Genomic DNA, 24,615 nt, shown 5'->3' with positions numbered 1-24,615 from the left:
CGTGTGTTCGGTAGCGGAGCCGGAGGCTGCTGACCTTGGCAGGGAAGAGCCGGGCTGTGCCCGCCGCCGCTACCGCCGGGGAAGCTGGGTGGGGAGACGGCCGAGATGGTGGAGGACGGCGGCGGTGAGGAGGAGGCGGAGGGGGAGAGCAGGGAGATGCCGGCGGCCGCCGCGCCCACGCTGCAGCGCTGCAACGGCTTCCTCCCCGGCAAGGAGGCGGAGGACGGCGGCGGGCGGGCGGCCCCGGCGGCGGCGGAGGCCGAGGCCATGCTGTCGGCGGGCGGCGGGCGGCTGGAGACGCGGCTGTCACGGCGGCGTCTGGCGGTGCTGGCCGTCTTCAGCTGCTACTCGCTGGTGAACGCTTTCCAGTGGATCCAGTACAGCATCCTCAGCAATGTCTTCGCCGGCTTCTACGGCGTCTCCTTCACGCAGATAGACTGGCTCTCCATGGTCTACATGGTGGCCTACGTGCCGCTCATCCTGCCCGCCACCTGGCTGCTGGACGCCCGGGGCCTACGGCTCACCGCCCTGCTGGGAGCCGGCCTCAACGGCCTGGGCGCCTGGCTGAAGTGTGCCAGCCTGGCCCCCGACCGCTACCCCCTCACCTTGGCTGCCCAGGCTGTCTGCGCCGTGGCCCAGGTCTTCATCCTGGGGCTGCCCTCGCGCATCGCCTCCGTCTGGTTCGGCCCCACCGAAGTCTCCACCGCCTGTGCCGTGGCTGTGCTGGGCAACCAGGTAGGGGCAGCGGGGATTGGGGCAAGGGAGGATTGGGAGAAGTGAGCTTCCTTAGAGCGTGGTGTGGTGTCAGTTTAAAAATAAGTCATTTACGTGGGAAAAACCATTCCCCCAGAAAGGGTTACGGGGCAGCGTGGGAGAGAGGAAGAGTGGTGGAGCAGGGACAAGCGTGGAGGTGATGTTATGTGCTGCCCTCCCCGGCCAGGCAGGCTTTGCAGGACCCTGTCTGCCTGGCAGCGTGTAGCTGCTTCCGCCCGCTGCCTGGCATACATCAGTCAAGACGCTTTTCAGAAGCTGTCCCGCTCCGCTTTCTCTTCCTCTTGCGTTTGGCATCGTTTGTCTGACTGAATCCACCCCCAGCTGGAGTGGGGTGAAGTACCTGAACTTTTATGGAGAGCCCCAGTGCCAACACATGTTACTAGTCCCTGCTTTCTAAAATATGGCCTGGAATCACTAAGTGCCAGTAGTCGATGTCCTGGTGACTCATGAAGTTTTCTGTAATGCTATGATAGTTCACGTCACTGTGGGGAGCTGATAACTGGGTCATGGATTTCCTCGAGCTGCTTGGTCCTGGTGGGTTTGAGAGAGCTGGAACAAGCGTATCTGAAAGCACGGGTGAAGATATGATGCTGATGGCGTTTTTTTTACCCTCCCGTGGCCTTGTTCTCACCTCTTGCTGCTGTCCCTGCTTTTCTGTGGAAACAGAATGTTAAGATTCCCATCAGCATCACTGGTGCGGGCTAAGGTCATAGGTACAGTTTAATTAAGGTAACAGGGGATTGGTTTTCCTCATGTGAGTCTCATGATTTTTTGTTTGTGCACTTTGGATTATTACAGGTAATATTAGTGTTACATATTTATAGTTATGGTTGCTCATTAGCTCATACCTGGCTGTGTACAGTTTTCCCAATGCTTTTCCAAAACAATTTTTTTGGCATTGAAGTCTTCCAGTGGATAAGTCAACTGTCCCTTTTGGACTGAAGACATTGGGGGCTGTTGGTTGGTTATTTTAGCAGTTGAGCAAAAATTTTGCATCTGCGTCCTGGAATCAGGTTAAAGGTTTCTTTGGCAGCTAAATTTCGACTCTTCCTGACATGCAGCAGTCCTCTCAGTAACAAGGAGTTACTGGGCTTTCCGTTCTGCAGTACAGTGCTAAGGATCCAACTCGGAGCCTGAAATTGGTGCTTCACTTGGATGCTGAGATGTGGGTGTTGAAGTGGTGCAGGACAGAAGCAGGAGAGCAGGGATTGTGCGGATAGGAACCACGAGAAAGATGGACAAGGAAAATGGGAACAGAGGTGTGAACAAAATAAACCTTAGTTATTTCTGGACCGTATTCCTCACCAGAAGCTAGGACTGATTTTAGTGTGCTTGATGTTCCTCTGCCAGGGGAACACCTGTGAAACGCACTGACAAAGTGTGTTCCATCTCCCTCTGGCAGTCCTGCCCGAAGGATAACGGCTTATCCTGCAGCTATGCCGTACCCTGCTAGCTCAGAGCTGTGTGCTACTGAAGTCTTAAGATCCCAGTCCTGCTTGTGACCCACTGATAATGTTGTCAAACAATAGAATTTCTCTGTTCTCAGTTTTTGCTTTCTTAAAAAAACAAACAAACTCTCAAAAGCTAGATTGAAAGAGTAGTGAAATGACAAATTAGGCGCTTGGAAGTTAGAGGTAATGTCCGTATATCCCAATGCAGTTCACTTCTGCCTATGCATTATGATACAGCCTCACTGTACTTGTTCAATTGCACAAGGTGAACCATGTAACAGAATCGGGTTACTATAACCAACTGGGCTGTTTGTCGTCTGATTTCTTATCAGATATTTCGCATAATTTCAGAGCTACAGCAAACAAGGCTGAGGACCGCAGGCAGGGGAGGGACAGAGTTATCAGAATGTAGTTATCAGAAATCAGATTGCACCTGTTATCTCTTGAGATGCAAATCATTTGCAGTTGAAACGCAAATCACAGGGAATGCAGTGATGTACCTGTCAAGGGTTGTTAGGAGTGCTAGATTTCCACAAGTATTAAGCATCTTCAACTGGGCAGAGCAAATTCATTGGCCTTAACCTCTTGAGATATAAAAGGTGAAAAATGGTACCACTTGACTTTCTTGGAATACTGTGGGTACTGTATTGGCTCACACTGGGGAAGGAAAAAAACACACCTTAAGAAAAAGGGTAATTGTGTACTCAGTTCATGTTTGTAGAGTTCATATACTGAAGGGTGAGGATAAAAAGAGACAAATTCTTCAGGTGAGCACTTGGTACTGTGTAAATCTGATGGTCTGTGGGGAAGAAAAGCAGCAAAACCCTCATCAGGCATATGCACAAAGGGCACTTTGTAAGCACATTGGCACACCTTTAATTTGAGTGAGTTCTGAGCGTTGAGCTTGCTGCTCTAACAGTCTTTGGTGCTCTTTTTTATTTTATTTTTTTTACCTGAAATAGATGCAGGTTTTTTTAGTCAAAAAATAAAAACTAAAATTGTTCTAACACTTTAAAATGCAGTTTTGTTTTGGAGGAGCAGCAGAGATAAATTGGAGAGTAGTCCAAGACACTTGTTCCTTCATGTTTTCAAATGCTTTGTATATATACCTAAAATTTCAGTCCTCGTTTTTTATCTCTTTTTAATATAAAATTGGTTGTTATGTTGGAATTCACTCCGCGTACAAAGCCACTACTATATATTTGGTGATTTTTCTTTATGTCCTTAGCAATAATTGCAGATGTAGGTTTTGGGTTTGTGGTTCTTAGTAAGGATGCTCCTTTTCTCTTGCTCTTCTCTGCTCTATGAGTTCTGCAGTCTTTGTTACTGTAGTGTCAGGATTGCGACGTCAAGTGGAACGTTTTGATTGAGACAGAGAAGAGCGTTTCTACAAGAGTAGCTGGAGTCTCCTGTCATCTCTAGGCCTTCAGTTGCAGGATGACTGATACAAATTTATGTGCGTGCACAGTATTTTCCCGTGAAAGATTCTTCTGCAAAACAACTTCCTTAATGCTTAGCTGTTAAATGTGCTATATACTAGGTGTAGTATTGTAGTTTAATTTAGAAATGGAAAGGTTAAAACCTGAGTTATTGAAGACCTGATTGTCAAACGTCATTGAGAGCAAATGGCTCAGAGGTATGATACTAAAGGAACACTTTTCCTTCATAGTTTTGTTAATACTTATTATGATAGAAATTCTGAACTCTACCTGGTAAGGCTTCTAATTTCTCTTCGTTTTTATGTTCACAGGGAAATGATTTTTGGTTTTCTTCTCTTGTTTTACAGCTTGGCACTGCAATTGGTTTTTTATTGCCACCTGTTTTGGTTCCAAATACACCTAATGATCTCAATCTAATGGCACATAACATCAGCATCATGTTCTATGGAACAGCGATAGTGTCCACGCTTTTGTTCTTCTTAACAGGAGTTGGTAAGTGTTCCGTTGTTGTAATTTAAACGGTGACCATGGGGAGTGTTTACGACATCTCACTTCAAGCATCTGACTTTGCTAAAAGTAGTCGAGATTACATTTTCTCAGGTTTACTTGTGTTCGCTTATCTGTTGTGCCAGGGTTAAGCGACAACCAGTTTACTGTATGTTGTGCTTCACATGGAACGGTCCCTCTCGGGACACGCAGCGGACTTAGGCTTTTTGCTACGTTATGATACAATATCATTTTTCTGTGTTATTCTTACAATTCAGATACAAAGGCCTAGGCACATTGCAGATGAAGTCTGTGTTTGACCATATGTTGGTAGCAATCAGACATGACCAAATAGTTAGCGCATCCATTGTGGCTGTGACTTGATTCTTCCGTAAGGAACATCTAGAATTTTTTTTTTTATGGAAGTGTTATAAACCACAAATTAAACTTGTGAAATTCATCAAACTGAAACACTTCAAAAAGAAAAAGCGTTAGTCTGGTGAAGACAAATCAAAATTATTCCTTCTTCTTTTTCCCCAGTGTTTGAAGAAAAGCCGAAATACCCTCCTAGTCATTCTCAAGCAGTCCTGCAAACCATGCCTCCGGAGGATTATTCCTACAAGCAGTCGATTATAAACTTGTTCAGAAACATTCCATTTGTACTTTTGCTGATCAGTTACGGTAAGTGGTGCTGTCTGGCTGTAGTCTGGCAGAACAATTGAATGTGTGCTGAAAGCACATCGAGTTTTAGTTGTGGTGGTGGTTGTTTATGGGGGAGGAAGTGTCAAACTCTTATGTATTTAGCAGCCGGTGCTGGAAAATCTGACAGGATTCAAAGTACCATTTGTTGCTCTGGTGAAGAGATTTTACCTGGCAGATAAAAGGTTTTGCCTCTGATGTGAGTCTTAAATATCAGAAGATTAACGCTTTAGGGTAGCAGATCTTCGGGGTACACCTGGAATGACCGAAGCTTTTCTTTTGGTACTGCAGGTATTATGACTGGGGCATTTTATTCTGTCTCCACATTATTAAACCAGATGATAGTGACTCATTATGAGGTAAGTTTCTTGGATCTTCTTTGGGTTTTTTGGTGTTGTTTTTTTTTTTTAACTGTACATTTGCAGAGGTGATGTTTATTGTTATGTAGGCGCTATGTGTGCTCAGACGTTTGGTTTCCTTTATACCCGCTTACAGTTTCTTGCACCATAGAGCTATGGGAGTCATAGGAATGTTTGTTTGCACTTATGACTGCCAAGAGGTCTGAACTTGACTCTGAGTGGAAGAAAGTTATTAATGAGCACAATATAAATATTTGTTGAAAGGGAGAAGAAGTGAACGCTGGGAGAATTGGCTTGACACTGGTGGTGGCAGGAATGGTGGGTTCGATTATTTGTGGTTTGTGGCTGGATTACACTAAAACATACAAGTAAGTGTGGGTAGGCATGTATGGGGCTAGGGGTAGGAGAGCGGTGCAATTGCTTTAGAAAAATACTGCAACGTAAGGGTTGACGTGAACTGATGATGCAGTTCATCCCTGATCTTTTAGCAGCCTTGATGGAGACTAGTTTCTGAGGCTACAGCAAAAGCTTGAGACTCTTACTGGTTCATGGCCAAAAGAAATGAGACAGGAGAATGTAAAGATGTGGAGTGGTTTTCCATCTGCTCCTGTCTTTTCAGGAGTGTAAGGCTAACAAGGAAAGCACTGTATGTTCTATACAGTGGCCAGGTGGCCCAGTGGGCTCCTTCTCCTAGAAAAGCATAAAGGCTGAAAACCTACTCTGCACTGTTTTGTAAAATGGACAGTTGATGGATTCTCTCTTTTTTTTTTTTTTTTAATACTCCTGGTCCTATTAGTAAGCTTTAATTCAAGGAATGACCACAGAGCAGAACTCTGTTCTGGGGTGGGAGCTCCTGGGTCCATCACCCATGGTGTGGTGCCCCCAGGAGTGAGCAGTGCCCTGGAGCGCTGCTTGCGGTGGAGTAGTTCTCCCCTGTGACTCTTAGTACATTATGTGCAAGAGCTCTAGAAACCAAATGGATGTTAATGCTGCAGGTTGGCATTGTTTCTGCATGTGTTTGGCCTTATTTATAAGTGATATGTGCTTTAATATTTTGGATGACATCCCTTATTCCAGATTTAAAATAAATAGAATATTGTAATGAGGTTTGTTGACTTGCCTCTTAGGCTGACTTTTATTGCTAATGGTGTTCAATTTGTCTGCTCATGTATTGTATAATTGGCAGTGCTGCGGAATGGCCAAGAGGCACAATGTAGTGGAGAAGTAAAATAGTCTTAAGATAATATATCTGCTGTGATTGTCCACTCTTTGAGAGTCTGAGTAAGTCTCTTTAGCCTTGAGTGCAGCAGTCATATAATCAAGGCAATAAAGGGTTCGGGAAGGGATACATTGTCGTTGCATGATATGTTTGAGTCAGAATTACACAAAGCAAATTTTATAGCTGTAGAATGTCAGTTGTTAGAGAGTAAGTAATGTTTATGTTACTCTTCCATGCTTCAGCAATGTGCTATGACCTTATGTTAACAATGTTCATTTTTTAATTTTTTTTTTTTGGTTGGGTTGCAGGCAAACTACTTTGATTGTTTACATTCTCTCTTTCATTGGGTTGCTGGTATTTACTTTCACCCTGGACCTCGGATACCTTATAGTAGTGTTCGTGACTGGAGGAGTACTTGGGTGAGTAACTAAAGAGGATTAGAAGACTTACTGCAGTTCTGTTCAGAAACAATATTTAACTGTTTTCTGTCACCATGCTCTCAACCTATGCCTATAGCTCAACATACAGATCGGGTTTACTTGGGTTTCACCTTCTGTTACATCAGAATAAATTCAAAGTAACTCACTTTTCAGTGAATTTCATTTAACATTTTTATGGACCTAACAGAAATCTGTATGCGGTCAGTTTGTTTGGTTACAATTTAAAAAGCTGTCTGCAGTAAAGCTGAATCTTTCTGTTGACCAGTGTATAAGTGATTAGAGTTTAAGTGAGCAAATCCAGGAAGACTGGCTTCTGTGCATTTTGATTAGTTTATATTTTTCGATAGCCCAAGCGACGTGCTGGGTGCTTTGTTCGCTCAGAAGAACATGAGCACTTCTCATAGATACATAATCTAAAATCCCCAAAGGGAATAGTGCTGAAGGAATAGTGCTGTACCCGCACACGGTAGTCAAGGTAGAGCCAGAAATGTCTTGAGAATTTCATTTTAAAAACCAATCAACCAACCTCAGCTGCATTAAGCCCCTGCTCTTCCTGTCACCCTTCGGTCCCCCTCAGCTTCTTCCACAGCAGCTTCTAGCAGTCATTTCAGTGTCCAGCCTCACTTCCTACTGATGGTCTCTTTTTGTCCTCCAGTATGGATGTTTGGGCTGATCGAATGACGATGTTCGTGTATGTCTTTCATTTGAAAGTAATTGGCTTCAAGTATGAAGTGGCTTCTGGGCAGAGAAGGTCGTTTCATATATATGGAGTGCAGGTGGTTATGGGAAACAGGACAAATATTTTAAAACATCTTTGTCCTAAAAAGAGAGATGTATGGCTAAAATTGTTGGATGAGGTCAGGGGAATGTAGCAGGCAAAGCAAGTATTGAATCATGTGAGGTCTTGAAAACAAACAGTTCAGAATACCAGCTAATTCATAATTCCATGTGTTTGTGTTTGATTTTTCTTAGCTATAGTAATACATGAAGGCCACACCTGTTATCCTCTTACTCTCCTCTTCAACAGGTTCTTCATGACGGGCTATCTCCCACTTGGGTTTGAATTTGCTGTGGAAATTACATACCCAGAGTCTGAAGGCACTTCCTCAGGTCTCCTTAATGCATCAGCACAGGTTATATCATTTTAGTTCTTTAAGTGAAGTAATGTTCATGAAAGCCACTTTGTTTGAATCTGAGAAGGCTTTCTTAGGCTTGACTGCTAAGCCTCTAATGTGTTGCTCTAGTCTTAATTTTTTTAATTTGGTTTCTATAAGATGTGACCTGCAACTTTGCAAGGTAAAATGATGACTCTTTTCTTTGTAATTCTGATGAAGTGACTTGTTTGTTTATAGATATTTGGAATTGTTTTTACACTTGTTCAAGGAAAACTCACAACAGACTACAGTCCTCGTGCAGGAAACCTCTTTCTTTGTGCTTGGATTTTTGTGGGCATTATCTTAACAGGTAATTAATCCGAAATGTAAGTAATGTTTTCTCTTTAATGTAAAAATGTGGAGATTTTTTTGAGATGGACATTGAAAAACTACCTAGAAATTCACTCAGACATCTACGATTTAAATATGTGGCTTCCTGTCTGGGCCGACAGAAGTTGAAGTGTAGGGTTTGGGGTATTTTTCTATGTTTTTCACTTTAAATACTTGCTGTGCACACACCCTTTAAGGATGATGTTGCTAATATATGGACAACCATCTGTGGCCCATTTCTTGAGTCCTGTCTTGAACTTGAGGCAGATGTCTATCTCCATAGTAGGATAGTATATGTAAACAAATACATAAATGGAGATAGTTTGCAGTTTTCCAAATGCAAGAAACTGCTGATGTATTCCTGAACTGTACCAGTGACTTACACATGCTGGTGCGTACAAATGTGCTGAAAGTGCTAAAACCATCGAGCTTTGCATTAAGTACTCATGGTTTAAAAGCTTTTGTTGTCATTTTCTATGTGTTTTGTGAGGACCAAGTTTAAATTGTCAGTAACTTCAAATCGCAAGAGCGAATACAGGTATTTTGAATACGTGCTTAAAGCAGCTTCTGTGTACTTGCACTGTACAAACATTTCCCTTGAAATGCATGTCATTTGCAAAGTTGTGAACCGGCTTTCTCTTTATTTTTTTTGTTTCAGCCTTAATAAAATCAGATTTGCGAAGACATAATGTGAATTCAGGGATTATGAATTTGGATGTTAAAGCTGTAAGTGGTGACTCTTTTATTGTGATTGTATTAGTATACTTGAATACTTGGCTTCTCTTGGCATAATAATATTAACAGCAAAAGAGTAATTGACAAAAACTTAGAATCACAGAATGTGTTGGGTTGGAAGGGACCTTTAAAAGCCATCTAGTCCAACCCCTGTGCAGTAACCAGGGACATCTTCAACTAGACCAGATTGCTCAGAGCCTCGCCAAGCCTGGCCTTGAATGTCTCCAGGGATGGGGCCTCCACTACCTCTCTGGGCAACCTGTTCCAGTGTCTCACCCCCGGCATTGTGAAGAACTTCTTCCTAATGTCTAATCTAAACCTACCCTGCCCTAGTTTAAAACCATTGCCCCTTATCCTAGTGCTACATGCCCTTGCAAACAGCCCCTCCCCAGCTTTCTTGTAGGCCCCCTTCAGGTACTGGAAGGCCGCTGTAAGGTCACCCCGGATGACTGTTGTACTCTAATATGACTGTTTTCCTTGATGTTTTGGAACAATAGAACCACATGGGATGCTGCCTTCAGATATTTGTTTCTCCCCTTAGCTCCCATGAATAAAAGACTTTCTGCTTTCAGATTTTCCTGAATTTTAAGTGGCTAATATTAATCTCTGGTTTGATTGCTTGAATCTTGCTTTTTCATATTTTCAGGTAGCGTAAATTGTGAAGCCTTTTTGTGTATTGGGTTAGGAGGCTGTGCTACAGACTACATATTTTATTTAAAATACCTGCAGTCCCTTCAAGTGAAGTCAGTGTCTGACGAACAGAAGTCATGCTGCAGTTTCTGTACTGTGCTGCATGAAGAGCTCGGTCTCTTCTTCTGCTCAGCACCCTCTCAATTTAAATGAAGAGTGTTGTTCAAAAGGTCTGAAAATCATGTTTCAGCAGCTTTTCCAAATTATCACAGTTACTAGTAGAAGAAATAAGGCAGTCACTGGAAACTTTTTTCAGTTCTGTGGTTTTTTTGATCATTTGGATCAAGATAATGAAACAGCTTTTTGGAGTCAATAGTGTAAGATCCTCTGTCACGCTTCTTTTTATGTGTAGGTATCTTGCATGTATAGCAGCTTTTGATCGTCTGCAATCAGGTGCACAGTGGTAATGTCTGCATAAGGTTCAGAAACTTCCAAGCTGGTGCTCTATGAGCTAACTTGAATCTGAAACCTGTGCAGCTGTGTGTGCACACTCTGGCATCCTGTGGGCTAACCAGCCTGGGTCGGGGCTATCTCTGGGGTGTACATGCTGACGGTAGGCAGTGGTCCGTGACTTGTCTGTTTTCCGTTATCACCTTGTTAATTAGCCTAGATTGTCACACAACTTCATTTATATTACCCAGAATGTAATAAAAGCCTGGAGTCTTTGCCCTGATAGTACCGTAAATAATTGAGAGCTTGCCTGTGTTAATAAAGTACAATAGCACTTTGATATCAAACCATGATCATCAAGTTTCGACCGTGTTTAAATGTAATGGAGAAAAAACCTGAAAGTTAATCTCCGTGTGATAAATATCTATATGCAGTAAATACACACTTTAGAGTTATGCTAAGAAACTCAATTCAGTGGGGGTTTTTTGGGTTTTTGTTTTTTTTTTTTTTTTCTTTATTAAAGAGAGAAGGAAAAATAGGGCTTTCTATAAATACCGAATTTGGCTAATTAACTACATATACTGTTGGAATCTAACCTAGTAATTACCCAAGAATACTGAGGTTGGGGATAGCTTTTGCTGAATAATAGCTTAATTCCTCCTGTGGTTTTTTTTTTTTTCTCCCTCTCCAGGTACCAGTTGACAGTCCTGTAGAACCTGAAAGTACTACATCAAAAATTCAGTCGGCTTTGTAAAGCTGGGAGAAGGTGACTTAGCAAAGCACAAGTTTGGTTGTATACTGAACAATATCAATTAGTGTAATCACTGGATTTGTGTGTATGAGTAGTAAAATGTGTTTGGTGATATAGGTGATAGTTGTGCAGTGGAAACTATGAAGATGCTCCGTTCATTTTGCCCAAGGCGCAAACAATTCACCTTTGTATGGAATATTTATTTTAACAGTTTTCAAGTTTTACAGTTTCATTGGTAAAGAACTGTGTGAATACTCTCCATGCTAGAGAGACATGTGCATTCAGGATGCATACTTGAAAAAATCTGGAATCCTGAAGTACAGTCGTCATGATCAGAAGTATCTAATCTTCTTTTCGTGTTCAGTCTTTGCTAGTGCATTTGAGAAGTCAGAACGTAGGTAGCTGCACCGCTGGAGGTTGTTCAGAAGTTCCTTTTTTTAAAATGTATCTGTATTTTTAATGTAAGCCAATAGTTCCTTCTGGGAAGCTGTCTATAGCACAATACTGAAAACAAGAGATGACTGCAAACGTGTGCGTTTCATACTGGCATCTGACATTTCTTTTGCCTTGAAACTTCGTGGTAGATATCAGAAGGCAGATAAGAGAAAACACTGTCTTACAGATTCATTGTAACATTTCCAGGGAGATTTAAAGAGTTTCCCACTAGATAAATTGAAAAAACCCAACACTTCTTATTAAATACAGTAAAAAGGAGAAAGGCCTTTGATACCTCTACTGGGAAGTATTTACAGGTGACGGAACACTACCACACAGGTTGCCTCCATGGAATCTTTTGAGTGCTTTCTCAGTTAAAGTGAGAGGAGTATGTGTTTACAAAGAGCTGGTGCCTTTACTTTGTAAAGAAGATCCTTGCCTCATCTTGAGTTTAATCAGTGCTGCTGAAGAAATTCCATTTTGTTTGTTAAACCTCCTCTGAATACTTGTGGAGTATCAAAAAATGTGTTCTATCCTTTTTTTTGCATTTATTTCTCTGCGTTATGAATTGTATCATTTGTCTTGTGAAATTTTTATGCTCGTATAACTTAAATCATGTCTTTCGCAGTTTCTTAAAAGCTGTAAGGATGACTGAAAGGAAAATAATGATATTTCACTTCGTCTGATGAAATATTTGCTGTTTATGTCATGCATCTTAGCTACAAAAGCAGCAGACTTCATTAATATTGATCTTGTGTTATTACATTCATCTGAATTTGGGATGTGGTTTTCTCACTGTAGTGCTTCTGAAAATATTCTCCTTGACCCTGTGCTCTGTTTGCACACCTAAAGAATTGACAGCACTACAATAATACTGAGGCCCTACTATTACTGAAAAAGTCAGAACTGAGTGACCGGACTTTTTGCAAACATTTAAGCTTTAGCAGTCTTTAAGCTGAGCCTGCAGGTGCAGTACCATGAATGATAACATCTCTTTGAGTTCCCGTGGCTTAGTGCCATCCAGAAGGTGGAATCCTACTTGAAGTTTTCCATGGATTGTTGCAATGGGGAACTTTTTAACCCCAAGGTAGTCTTTCAGTATGATAAGTATCGTTAAATGCTTTTCTTTTCCTTGTTTCACTGTAAATTTAGAGAATCCTTTTGTATAAAAAACCCTATAAACTTAGCTGTCTAATCTTAGCCTCTGAACTTGATGATCTCGATTTAACATTTTGTATGGTAAATGCTTCAGACATGGGAAGACTGAATGGCAATAGACATATCAGAATAAGCTAAGCATGCTTGGAACACTCACCTTTCCAAAAAGGGTCCATGTCTCTGCCCAGTCCAGCGCTAGAGAGAAAATGGGCACATCTTGCTGCTCCTGGAGGGGTGAGCCCTGCGAGAAGAGGCCTCTGGTGAGGTAGCTGAATATAGGAAAAGTGACTCTCAGGTATCCAAACAGCAGGCAAGAGTACAGGAGTGGAAGTAGAGATGGTTTCATTATGTCAGTTCTTTACATTTAATGACTTGCTGTGATAGAAGCTGCCTCATCAAGGGATGTACATGTTTTCAGCCCAAGTGAGCAAAGTTCCTGCCTTTTGGTATCTGTGTGTGGCTTTTCCCTTTGGAAAAATGATAATAATGTGTGCCAAAATATATATGTTCTTCGGCAAGATACAGATTCAGTAAACATTTGTGTTCATGGCCTTTGGTTGCTTCGTACTTCTGCTGTTGCTAAATCTTAACAAGATAGTATTTTTGCAGTTTGTCGGAAGTGTTTTCAAATGTCCAATATAAAGTCTTTGGCAGTATCCAGAATGCTTCCTGAGATGTTCAGTACACACTGTTCAAATTCAAAGATTGAGGGTTTTTTTTCTTTCTTTTTAAAACTTATTTTTTAATTCTTCACTACTGGCTTCCAGTTTCTTTAGTTATGTTCAGCTGATTATTGAAAAATATATTCTAGCCCTTCTGGCTCCTCGTGTTTTTTTATCTTCTGCCAACTTACTCGGCTACCCTCTGAAAAGTCCAAACAAGATTTTGGCATACTGGAAACCCTGCTGCGTCCCTAAAAAGAAAATATTCCTAATAATGAAGGCTTAATTACATCCTGGATTTAATACTCCTCCTCTAAAAGGAGCTTGAAAGTTGGAAACCTGTGAGCTATTTCCAGGCAACGATAAAGTATTTAGATAAAAGGCTCAGCAGCAAAATAAAGAACAAACCAGTATTTTATGTAATAATCTTATTGTCTGTTTGTCAAGAGCCTGAGGTTCTAGCTCATGGCAAAAATAAATTTGGGGTAGTTGGGGCTTTGCGTTTTTTTTTGCTTTTAACTTTTGTTTTTAGACAAACAACATCCACTCAATCAAACATCCATCTTTGGAATTGGAAATAGGGTTTCTGGCTCTCCTAGCCTTGAGATTCTGGCTCAGCCCTCCAGTAAGAGTAGAAGTGGGATCTAAAAAGCTTAACTGCTTAAAGAGGTAATCATTTAGTGTCAACTGTTAGAGGATGTAGTAGGAAACCAAGTGAGGAGAGACATCCCAGTCCCATGCATCAGCCTTTGCTTTTCAATATGCTTTTCTTTTAAGTGCTTCAAGAGAACCCTAGAAGATGCAAGAGAACTCATGTAATGGTGAGCATAAGCAAGAGGGCTGCCCCCAGGTTCCCACCAGGGTGTGTAATTGCTAACTTTCGGCTACAAGATTCAGAGATTAGCCTTTAAAATAACTCTGTCTTTCTTTGTTTCTTCCAGACCTTGTTAAACTTTTGCTAACTTCAGTGGGAGAGACCCAGACAACATTGACCCATTTTTATTTAGGATTCCTAACATGGCCTTAAAACCCTCATTTCTGTTGGCTGGGTGTGAAAACCTGTAAGGCATAATCTGAAATTGCTGCAATTGGGAGCTCTCTTCTTCAGCTTGGTAGATAAGCCCTTCAGAGCAGTTATTTTGTAGATGAGTGCTTGTCTGCAATTAACATCTCCTTCTGTTGCTGAATGCTCATGTTTTATGAGGAAGAAAGAACAAGGGAAAAGTGGGACAATACATACAAATCATTTCAGGTTAATAGGGCTTTTCTAACTTCATCCTCTTGGTCATCTCTTTTGTTCAAGGCAGTCTGTTGTTTCAGGGACAGTCACTGGAGTGTGTAATTAGAGCTGCCAGACCATGTGGCCTAATGAAAAAATGCTTTTTGAGAAATCTCTGGAATATCTTGTGCATCTACAACCAAGTGAAATTGGGTTAAGCTATAAGCGTTTATTGCTTTCATTTTCCCATTCTGTGAACTCTTGAGTTTTCCTGTGTGAATGGGAATGTGTGACCTTTTCGTTTGCCATCTTTCAATATGTGTATGTAGCACGTTCTTAAGTGTTATAGGCTACTAATGATTCATAAACCACAAGCTAAGTTATTGTACCCCTTGTGATTTCCCCACCACCACCATTCGATCTGAAGTCTGTGAAGAGGGAGAAGTGATGTTAATGCATGAACTAGAATGAATTAAGCAAAAAATATTCCTAAGAGAAAGGTATTTCCATGCAAGACCTGTGTAATTTACTGCTCGTGTCTTTGTTCTCATGAAGACAGAAAATATTTTTGCTGCAATATTTCTGTTCTGTTAGTGTCTCATTCTTTATTTCAAGAAAAAATTAAAAATTCCTTATGAATATTCTCTTATTGCAATATTGTACGTATGTGTATATGTGGGTGGCATCATTCCTTACCATTATATGTTACTAATAAAATGTATAATGTGTAACTTGATTGGAGCTAAGATTACATTTTTGACAGCTGCTGATACAGCTGATGATCTAAAAATGATTCATTTTTTTTTCCTTAGAAGCTGCCATTTAATGTAGGAAAATGTTATAAGTGAATGATATTACTGTGTCATTAACAAACATGCATGCACACGTATATACAGTGTGCATGTATGCAGGGTATGTAAATGTATTCCACACAAGAGTATTGGCTTACAGAGAAATTTTCTCGGGGCGTGGAATAAAAGTATTAGCATCAGTAGTTGCGTTGGACTGCTGTAGCACAGTGATTTATTCTCATTTGCTTTGGAAAAGTTCTGTGAGGAAAAGAAAGTGCAGTTAACCCCTAATCTAAGGGGATTGCTAAAAGCAATCCAAAGGCGGCTCCTTAAGGGTAGTGCAAATATTATTTTAACAAAGCACCCAGCTTTAGAGAGATTAGATGGGGAGAGAGAGTAGAACAACTTCTTAGAGTGGATAGAGTGAGACATTACTTTCAGTTATGGCCCAACTTTTGTTTCTAAAACCAGAGTAGTCTTCAACGGGAGCACAGCAGGACCCTTGTGAGCACTCTGCAAGGGTTCTGTCACTTATCGTGTTTAGCCCAGCACGTCAGCTGTGAGCCAGGTAAGTTTGAGGAACCTACTTCAAAGAAACTAGAAAATGTTTGAGGTTTTTTTTGTTTGTTTCAGGTTTTTTTTGTTTGTTTGGGTTTTGTTTTGGTTTGTTTTTTTTAATCTCCCTCCTTCACAAAACTGGGACTATCTCTAAGCTTTTTTTATGTAAGAGGTTCTTCACAGAAGGAGGTTGCAGGTGCTGCAGAGCACAGAAAACACAAGCCTTTTGTCATAAAGCAATGCTAACATCCAGTTCAACGATGGGTTGAACTTTCAGACAGGCTCTTCATTTTACAACCAGGACTATAAGGTTGTATTCCCCTTATAGTATCTCTGTGAAAGCTGCAGGTTATAGCCTCATTTAGCATTGCAATTTAAACATTCCCACAGCTGTGAAGGAACAAACGAACAATCACGGCAAATTATTATTGCCTTAAGGTTCCTTTTTCTTTTTTTTTTTTTTTTGGCAGATGCTTAGTCTTTCCTGAAAGAAAACACCAGAAGCCTTTTCAGGTAAGTGGGAGATGTGAAGCCTTCCTGACAATGGTTAGTCGGATAACCATTTCTATAGTTGGGAGGAGGCCCCATGTATCCAAAGCTAACAAGTGTTAGCCCTTCCAGAAAGTGATGTGGTTTGTGCATGGATAAAATAGGCAGTTGCCTAACAGTCCCACTGCCTCCTAGACTGGAAAGGTTTCTTAGAAGCCTGCTGGATTTCCTTCTTGCTGTGCTTCACAATGAGCTAACCTTATCTGACCATGTTCTAAATCAATATTTGTATCTTCAATTAAACAACATCTTTCAGAAGACAAAATAATAATATCCTGAACTTTGTAGAAAGGACTTAAGCAGATATGGTGCAGTAAAAAAAAGGCTAAGTACTGGCAATGGTTAGGCATAGTTACTGATTTGTGAGTAACTATATGTGTATTTGTGAGTAACTGGCTAATATCTGCTTAATATCAGATGTAGTCAAAACTCAGCCTCTAGGATGCTGATTTCTGGTGTTTTCTCAATAGACTGCTTCTGCTTGTAACAACGCTTAGGCTGTTGAAAAAGGTTGTAAATAATATCTAAAGGGCATTGTCAGCATTGTGACCTTGCATTACGAGTTCTAGAAACAGACACAAGACCCTACAAAAGCTATAGACTAGCTTTTTGGTTAAAGGTGGTTAAAGATGCCTCATGTGAGCCCGGAAGTGCTGTCGCTGTGGCTGGAGCTCTGCGGTCAGAGTTCACCAGCTTTGTAGATGAGGCAGTGAACGTGAAGGTGTAATTAGAAGCCACCTTTACCCATGCCTAGGTGACGTTGGTTTATGATGTCTGTTTTATCATTGTAGTAGCAATTTCTTACTGTTTTGTCTCTCTTTATATTTCACCTGTACTTGTGTGTGCATCCTGAAAAACTACCTTGTAAAAGCCGTGTGAAAAAGAGTCTCAGATGGGACTCGGTCTATTGAGTAAAATATCGTTGGCATTATTGGACATACCAGCTGGAAAGAAATGCTTTGGCTGAATAAGAAGAGTAAACCTACTGAGAGAGAATGGGATGTCTGGATGATAGTTTAGTTCTCTGTCTAGATGTTCCTTAAAGGAGAAATTGGCTTTTACCCTAGAAAATTATTTTGAAAGTTTTTTCTTCAGCTGACTTGTAGGAGCAAAATTGAACTTTAGTTTCGTAGTCGTGCATCTGCTTGGCTTTCAAAGGTTAGGTAGGGAACTACTAAACCCAGGCTCTTGGTGAGCAGCATGACTTGGAGATGTCAGAGGCTAACCCTGGTTCTTAGAGCATTGTGACAGTTGCTGGGAAAAATCCCAGGGAAGTATTTAAGACTTCAGAAGTTTTCCTAGCCTGTGCTAGGCTGAGCCAGAAACTTCCCAAGTTCTTTTTTTCAGAATGGGGCAGCCCTAAGGTTGCTCAGGTGCTGATCACTAGTTTGGATAAGGCAGAAGAGGGACTGCAGATGAGTGCATAGTTAGTTATCCTTTCAGAAATAAAACTGTCCAGCCTGCTGCCAAGAGAAAAGGAAGTTAAAATATAACAGTGCAGGTTCTAAGCTTATGCGTACTGTTTTCTCCATTAATTCCTGGAAGGTAACTTGATTTGTTCAGAATAATTCATCAGCTAATTCTGAACAACCCTACAGGCGTTAGACAAAACCTACATCCTGTGCTGAATGAAGAGGCGTTGTCCCACTAGGGTGAGAATGATTCATCCTTGGATGATTAACTGGCTCCATGGGACTTGAATTTGTTTATCTTTTGCTCCCAGAGAACAGCTGAAATTCACATAGGATTCTAATGCTAAAAGCCTGAAATTCACTCGGAAGCTAATGCCTAAAGCCTAGAAATACTATGATTTCTCATCTTGTTTGGTGCTCCACAGAAGCTTCAGAAGGGTAGAGGAGTCCTTGGAAGACTCAAAAACTTGACATTTACCCAAATCAGACTGTTGTCAGAGGAGGCATGGAGGTCCATCAGCTTTTGGGGAGCAGAGTGTCCTATGCTTGGTGTGATTTTTCCTCTGACCTACTCCATCTGCTCAGGCTTGAGCTGTAAGAATCTCACAAGGGTTGAAATGTCTGTGTGCATGAAGAGGACACAGAGTGTTATGAAGCCTCCTTGAAGTCTGCAGTTTGCATGATAACACATAAGATGTTCCTGGTTTTGATTTCAAAGTTGGAAAATGCTTTGTAGGCTTCTTGAGTTTGCCAGTTACCTCTGAAAATGAATATCAATTATGTGATGGCAAATAATGAAGATGGCTGAAAAAAATCATTTTGCTCCAGATTACTATAGTTCCTTTAAGAGCTCTAAGTTTTTTAAATTACCACAATATTTGAACTTTACTCACCTTCAGACGCTTGTGCAGTGTTTTGAATAGTGTTCAGTTGTTCTCTAGAGAGGGGGAATCTTAATCTGCAAAGCACTGCCTTCTAGGGATGCTTGAAGTGATGCTTCACATCAAAAACTGTTTGATGAAGTCATCAGTGTTGTGATGATTCCTTGTTGTACCGTGGCATTGAAAACCATGTATTACACATTTCTCTCTTTGCAGGCTTCACACAACACCTAAATTCAAGGCTTGTGGGTTTTGGGCTTGTGACACGTTCTATTGCTAAACTTAATAACTTTTTCAGTCCACTTTCAAGTACTGCCTGGAAAGACAACGCATTTGAGGAACTCTAATACATAGGGATGACGTTTGTTCAGAGCGTTTCCTAACCGGCATCATACTATTCCCAGAGGGCACAGGGTATCCCATAACAGAACTATGTTGCTTAATCGATTTTTACAACAGCACCAACAATTGTGCTTCTGATTTTAAGCAGACGCAGGGGTTTTATTGCAGGTGGGGGTGACTCAGGTGCTCACTTGGCAGTGGAGGTAAGTCCTGACTCTCAGGACCTTTGGAGCCACTGCTGCCAGCTCCCCTGTGACAAGGGCTGCAGGTGCTGACGATTGCTGAAAAGAGATCTCATTTATAGTAGCAGATTTTTTTTAGCCACTGCCTTTCTTTGCTACCTGTAGTTTTATTATGCAGTTCCCCTGTAAAAAAAGGTGATTGTGCTGGGTAGGTTACCCTCTGACTAAAGGTTAAAGAAGAAGTAATGAGTCCAAAAAAGATGGATTGCCGAGATTTATGGAAGGTGTTACATTAGTGTTTCCTTGTTTTTATAAGCACAGAGACCAAATCATGTGATATGCTGGCAAGAAAGACCTTTGCAGCAAACTGTATTGACGTAATTATTTTCCCAAGCTACAGCAATATTTATGACTGAAACTTTGGAACAAGACAGAAAGAGTAAGGCAAGCTAATAGGGACACCGATGTTGTAGCCCTCAGAAACAACAGTGTTGTCTGCATCTGATGCTATTAGTTGTAGATGGGAGTGAGGTGACTATAGTAAGTACGGAAGAGGATGGGATATTTCACTGTCAGCAAAAGCTGAGGCCAACTAGGACATGCTGACCTGCAATGTGGGTGGAAAGAGAAAACTTGCAAACCAGTTCTGGAGGAAGCCTGATTTATAGGTTTTTTCCTGCCACTTTGATTTTTTATTTTTATTTATTTTTATTTATTTTTTAATGCTGGAAATCTTGCCTGTTTGATTAGGCTGAGATCAACTGGAGCCCAGTTATACAAACCCATCTAAAATAAACACTGTAATGATTTGTTGCAGTAGAGTTACTGCAGGAGGTCCTGGACTTGTTCTGGCAGAAATCAAAAGATATTGCTGATTTTCTTCATTGCTAAAGGCAAAGCAGCTGATAGCTGTTTTTTCTGCTAGACCATTGCGAAATAACTAGTGTGTTAAGAGTTTCCAGAAAGGGATACCTTAGGGAAAGTTCCAAAGAAGCACACCCTCAAGCATTCCTTTTATAGCTTTTTTTTTTGTATGCTTTACATATTTATTTTCCCAACGATCACATTGATGAATACATAAAGTTGTCATTCTTAGTGATTACGCAAATCACTCCTGCAAACTTGCATCAACAGCCATTCCCATATTACCATGGTTACATCCTTATCACAGTTTAACCTTGCATTTTATTATAAACAAATCCCATTCCAGCATAACTTCCAGTTTAGCAAATAGCACCAAACAAACAAGTTCTATTTTCATTTTCAAGGATCAAATGAGGTCGTTATGGTCTTTTCAGGAAATGGGCTAATGTTTGCATAGCAATAATGCAATTCACTGATGGCAGGTAAACTTTCTCAACCTGTGTTTTCCTGCTTCCCTTCTGCAAAGCTGAAGCACCTTGGTAGCAAGTTTGAACTGCTGCTGCTTTTCTGGACATACAGTGGGTCCTAAATTCAGAAAAGGCCATTAAGATCGCTTGGCCGGGCTTTAGCAGAAGAGTGTGCCCAAGCTGGGGACACTTGCAAGGTATGCAGGCTTCAGGCTTTTGCACTGACTGCTGCCAGCCGGAGGGACTGGGCATATTTCCTGCTCCACCAGTAACCAACCTGTCTCTCATATGCTCAGTGCTGGTACAGGGACCTTCAGTGAGTGTGGAGCTGGAGGTCTGACCTGGATGACAGCACAGGTCCAGATCTACCATGCTGCCACGGATTTGCATCTATCTGATGGAAGGAAAGAGGGAAAGAGAAACTGTCAAGCTTTTGCTCAGGTGCTGTAAGACCGTTCCTTGGCTATTGTTTCCCAGCCCCCCTTGGACAGCAGCAGCTTTGAGCACCACTTCTCACAGAAAAGCAAACCTCAGCTGTTCCTAGGAGGGCTGGAACAAGGTGAGCGGTGTCTCCTGCCCCTGCTGGCTGGGCTGGCAGGCCAGCTCCCCACTGCCTGTCTGCAGAGGCACCAAAGCAAATGCACTGGGAGGAGCTTTGTGGCATGGCTGTGGCACTGAGAAGGGCGCTGGTGTGGGCTGGGACCAGGGGAACGACCACACAGCCTGGGCCAGAGGGATCGGGAGGCTGGGCTGCAGAAGGAGGGATTGCCAGGCAGGGCAGGGGCAATCTGCCGACCAGCCCATTTTTTGCTGCTGAGCTTGCTCCACCTCTGGGTTTGGTGCTTCACTTGTGTGCCCTGGCAGCCAGAGCGGCATTCCTGTTCATGGTGAGACGTATTTTAACACAGGTCTGTTGATAGCAGAGTTGGGGCAAGGCCTTACTAAGATCTTACAAAAGGTTGGAGCCGTGCTGGCAGAGGACCTGCAGAGCAGAAAACCATCGAATTTCAAAGCAGTGGAGCGGGAACATGGGCAGTGCATGACACCTCACAGGCACTCATCACACCAGTGGTCCATTCTCCATCAAAGCCAGCAGGTCCTTCCCCAGTCTGGCTGGAGCTCCCTGCCCTGAGGCTGGATTGGGCTGGAGCCGCTGACCAGGGAAGCCGCCTCCTGCTTGCTCCTCACGCCTGCACCGAGCCAGCAAGAAGGGCTGCTTGGAAACAATGGGTAATAGAGGAAGTGTTTTCCCAAATAAGCCCAAATAAATACATAAATTAACTGCATCTGTGCGTGTGGAATATCCCAGGGCAGTGAGGGCTTGCTACACAGCAAGGATGAATCTGTTGCTGTGTGTAAGAAGATGCTTGCTGGGGAAGGGGCTAGTGGGACTCCTTGGGGGGTGTGGAGGTAATGCTTTTGGAGAAGAAATCTTCTTGGGGAAAAAAGGCTGATGCTGACATCACCTTGCTGCCATGGTACAATTAAGGGCTGTTAATTTTCCCGCAGTTGGTTGTGTAATTGCGCTGCAGGGCCTTTTGAATGCTGCATTTAAATTAGTCTGCAATTGGAAATAATGAAGGTTAAAACCTTCTTACATGATTTTATGATCAAATTAGTTCCTTTGACCCAGAAAGCAGCTGTGGTAGCAACAAGCACCGCATGAGGAAGAAGACCATAGGTGCGAGGTGTTATTCAGAGCTAGCTTTAGAAAGGTACCTCCATGTAAAGTGACTGGATTTCAAAATCGAAAGGCTCTGGCACTCTGGAGCAGAGGCTGGGCAGCAGCCGGGGTGTGAGGGGAAGGGCAGCACCGGCAGGGTAGAGGAAGAGCTGCGAACAGAGCGGGGAACAAGGCTGCTCTGCTGAGAGTTATGATGTCAAAATTAGGTAGTCCCACAAGGTGAAAGCCGTTGGATACTGGGGGAATGCAGAGGGGCACACTGAATATCCCACCCTGCTCTTACTCATCTTGAATGTCTAATACCGGGGAGGGCTTGGGCTAAAGCAAGACAGCATTCCTCTATTTTTACTCTTAATTTGTAGCTGGGAAGAAGGTAATTAAGACTCTCTTAGCTGCAGGGACTTGGGGACTCTGCTTTTATCCCCTTAGGCTGTTGTTTCAAAGTTGCTGTTAGCTTCAGGACATCAGGTAACCTCTGCCCTGCCTGTCCAGCCCACAGCTGGCCTTGGACATACTGGCTGGCCTCCAGGAGTTCAACTTGTCCCTCTTCAGCCTGAGCATCAAGAAGGAGCTTGTAAATTTTTTTTTTCTTTTGGTCCTGATTGGAAGGGGTCATGCCCCTGGGTTGCTCACGCATGGCTGTCACCACCCACATAGTCCCATTGGTCCTAAGATCCACGTCTGAATAATTTTCAAGCTTTCCTCTGGCTCTGCTCCTGTCAACTTGCAGACTTTCTCAGCCCCCTTTTCCTTGTGCTGCCTTGCCTGAGCCTCCCTCTGCTCCCCTACAGCCTGCTCTTCCATGGCTGCGGCCATCTGCAGCCTCTCTGTGTCTCTGTGCTTTTTCAGCTCCCATCTGGAGCTCATCTTGGTGCTCTCACATCTTGCTGATGCACAGCCTCATCTGCGCTCCAGAAGGAGAGAGGGATTGCGCTTCCCCTGGGATCCTGCTCCCAAAGCCAGTTGGGGGGTGTGGATCGCCTCTGGCCAGTGTGGGACCACATTTGCCCTCCAGTTGCAGTTTTTGCCTGATTATTAGGGAAATGCAGGACATAGCAGAGAGGGTGAAGACTTCACAGCAGCTCTAAATGCATTCTGACCTTCCCTCCTCTCCCCCAGCTTGAGTCACCATTTACACAGAGCCTCCATGTTCAGCTCGGGGTGCTCCCTAGACCAAAGCCTCCTGGGGCTGAAAGCTGACACTGGCCCAGCCGTGTAAGCTGAAGCCCTTGGTTTGCTTTAGCTGATGGAACAGCCTTTCTCCAGCCTCCCTTACCTTAAAGCTCCTGATGAGATTCAGGCAGTCCACGCAGCCGGGATGCAGCGGGGCAGATTACTGGTAAGACACACAGAGACGTCAATTCCTGCGGTGAGAGATTAGCAGCTCAACTTACACCCGTGGCTCCCAAGAGCCTCCAGGAAGCTGATTAGGGTACTGGAGAGGTTTATTTATGCTGAGAGATGAAAATCAGTACTTGCAGCTGCTGAGGAGATGCACAGGTACGCACCCATCCTGGCTGGGAGCAGGGGAGATCAGAGTGGCGGGAGTATCTGAGTGCATAGGCAGGGGATGGGAACAACCTTTCTTAGACTATTATTTGTTTCTGATGGGAGGTCACCTCTACCTCTAGGAGTTGTATTAGGCTGACACTGTTGTGCTTGATATAAAATGCTAAAAAAATACCTCTGAGCATGGAAATCAGCATCAGGGAACCGAGTCGAGTGGTGGAGATGGCAGCAGCAGCCAGGGAGTTGTTTGCACAGGAGATGCTGCAAGGCCACCAACACAGCTGGGCAAAGCCCTGTGGGAGAGATGTATTCCCAGTTCCTCTCATCCACAGCTCCATCACACTGGGCACAAGCAGAGGACCAGACGCCGTTGTTTCTGTGGTGTTAGCAGCGCGCGCAGACATGCGAGGTAGGTACCTCTGACTGCTGCAGGGGATCGAGGCAGGACATTGCTGCTGTGAGTACTCCTGAGTATCGGGCTGTCATGGACCACTCACTCAGCCCTCTGGCAGTCTGTATGGCAGCAAAACACCCAGAGAAAGGCCGTGTTGGGACCACCCTCCCTCCTACTCAGCGGTTGGGCACCCAGTGCTCCTAGTATCAGAGCAGGAAATACTCTCATGGAGGACAAGCACACCACACTGTGAGCCAGCCGTGGCAAAGGGAGGGTGCCAGGCTGTGATAAGACCACAGCCACTCATCCCCGGGGTGGGAATCCCCCAGGTCTGGGGCACTCCTTTGCCCACTGGACCGAAGAGCCCTGTAGCCTTCCTTGCTCAGCAGCAGCCTTCACCTTCAGGCTGGGATCTCGCTGCCATCACCGTAACACTCAATGGTTAACGCGGAATTTTCCAGCTCTCTTAGGAAGAACGGAACAGCCCAGCTCTCCGATGAAGAGTTTGATCTCCAGGTGCCCTTCGCGCAGCGAGGGCCGGGGTCCGCAGCCCCGCGCCGGACGGCTGCGGGCAAAGGGGCTCACCCTGCC

General features: G+C 43.2%; 1 protein-coding gene across 2 annotated transcripts; it reads left to right on the top strand.

Annotated features, from left to right (window-relative positions):
- Positions 1 to 15,222, top strand: FLVCR1 (FLVCR heme transporter 1). 2 transcript variants are annotated; one of them, XM_054196920.1, is made up of 11 exons: positions 1 to 735; positions 4,012 to 4,156; positions 4,691 to 4,831; positions 5,141 to 5,208; positions 5,473 to 5,576; positions 6,736 to 6,846; positions 7,895 to 8,000; positions 8,220 to 8,331; positions 9,010 to 9,077; positions 10,858 to 10,932; positions 14,114 to 15,222. In XM_054196920.1, the coding sequence occupies exons 1-10, from the start codon at positions 106 to 108 to the stop codon at positions 10,918 to 10,920; spliced, it is 1,548 nt and encodes a 515-aa protein (XP_054052895.1). In that variant the 5' UTR covers positions 1 to 105; the 3' UTR covers positions 10,921 to 10,932; positions 14,114 to 15,222. The 2 variants fall into 2 exon arrangements, with proteins under 2 accessions (XP_054052895.1, XP_054052894.1); XM_054196919.1 differs by having other exon boundaries at positions 10,858 to 15,221.
- Positions 15,223 to 24,615: the final 9,393 nt, after the last annotated feature.

Source organism: Rissa tridactyla, chromosome 3 (genome assembly GCF_028500815.1).
Source record: "Rissa tridactyla isolate bRisTri1 chromosome 3, bRisTri1.patW.cur.20221130, whole genome shotgun sequence".
NCBI classification, from domain to species: domain Eukaryota; kingdom Metazoa; phylum Chordata; class Aves; order Charadriiformes; family Laridae; genus Rissa; species Rissa tridactyla.
The sequence above is the reverse complement of the archived record's forward strand: the minus strand, read 5'-3'. Positions and strand labels throughout refer to the sequence as shown.

Bases quoted from the DNA above. Each gene is read 5' to 3' on its own strand.
- FLVCR1 (XM_054196920.1), top strand. From the start codon at position 106: ATGGTGGAGGACGGCGGCGGTGAGGAGGAGGCGGAGGGGGAGAGCAGG. The intron at 5,577-6,735 runs GTAAGTGTGGGT...GTTGGGTTGCAG, and splicing joins GATTACACTAAAACATACAA to GCAAACTACTTTGATTGTTT. The intron at 8,332-9,009 runs GTAATTAATCCG...TTTTTGTTTCAG, and splicing joins TGTGGGCATTATCTTAACAG to CCTTAATAAAATCAGATTTG.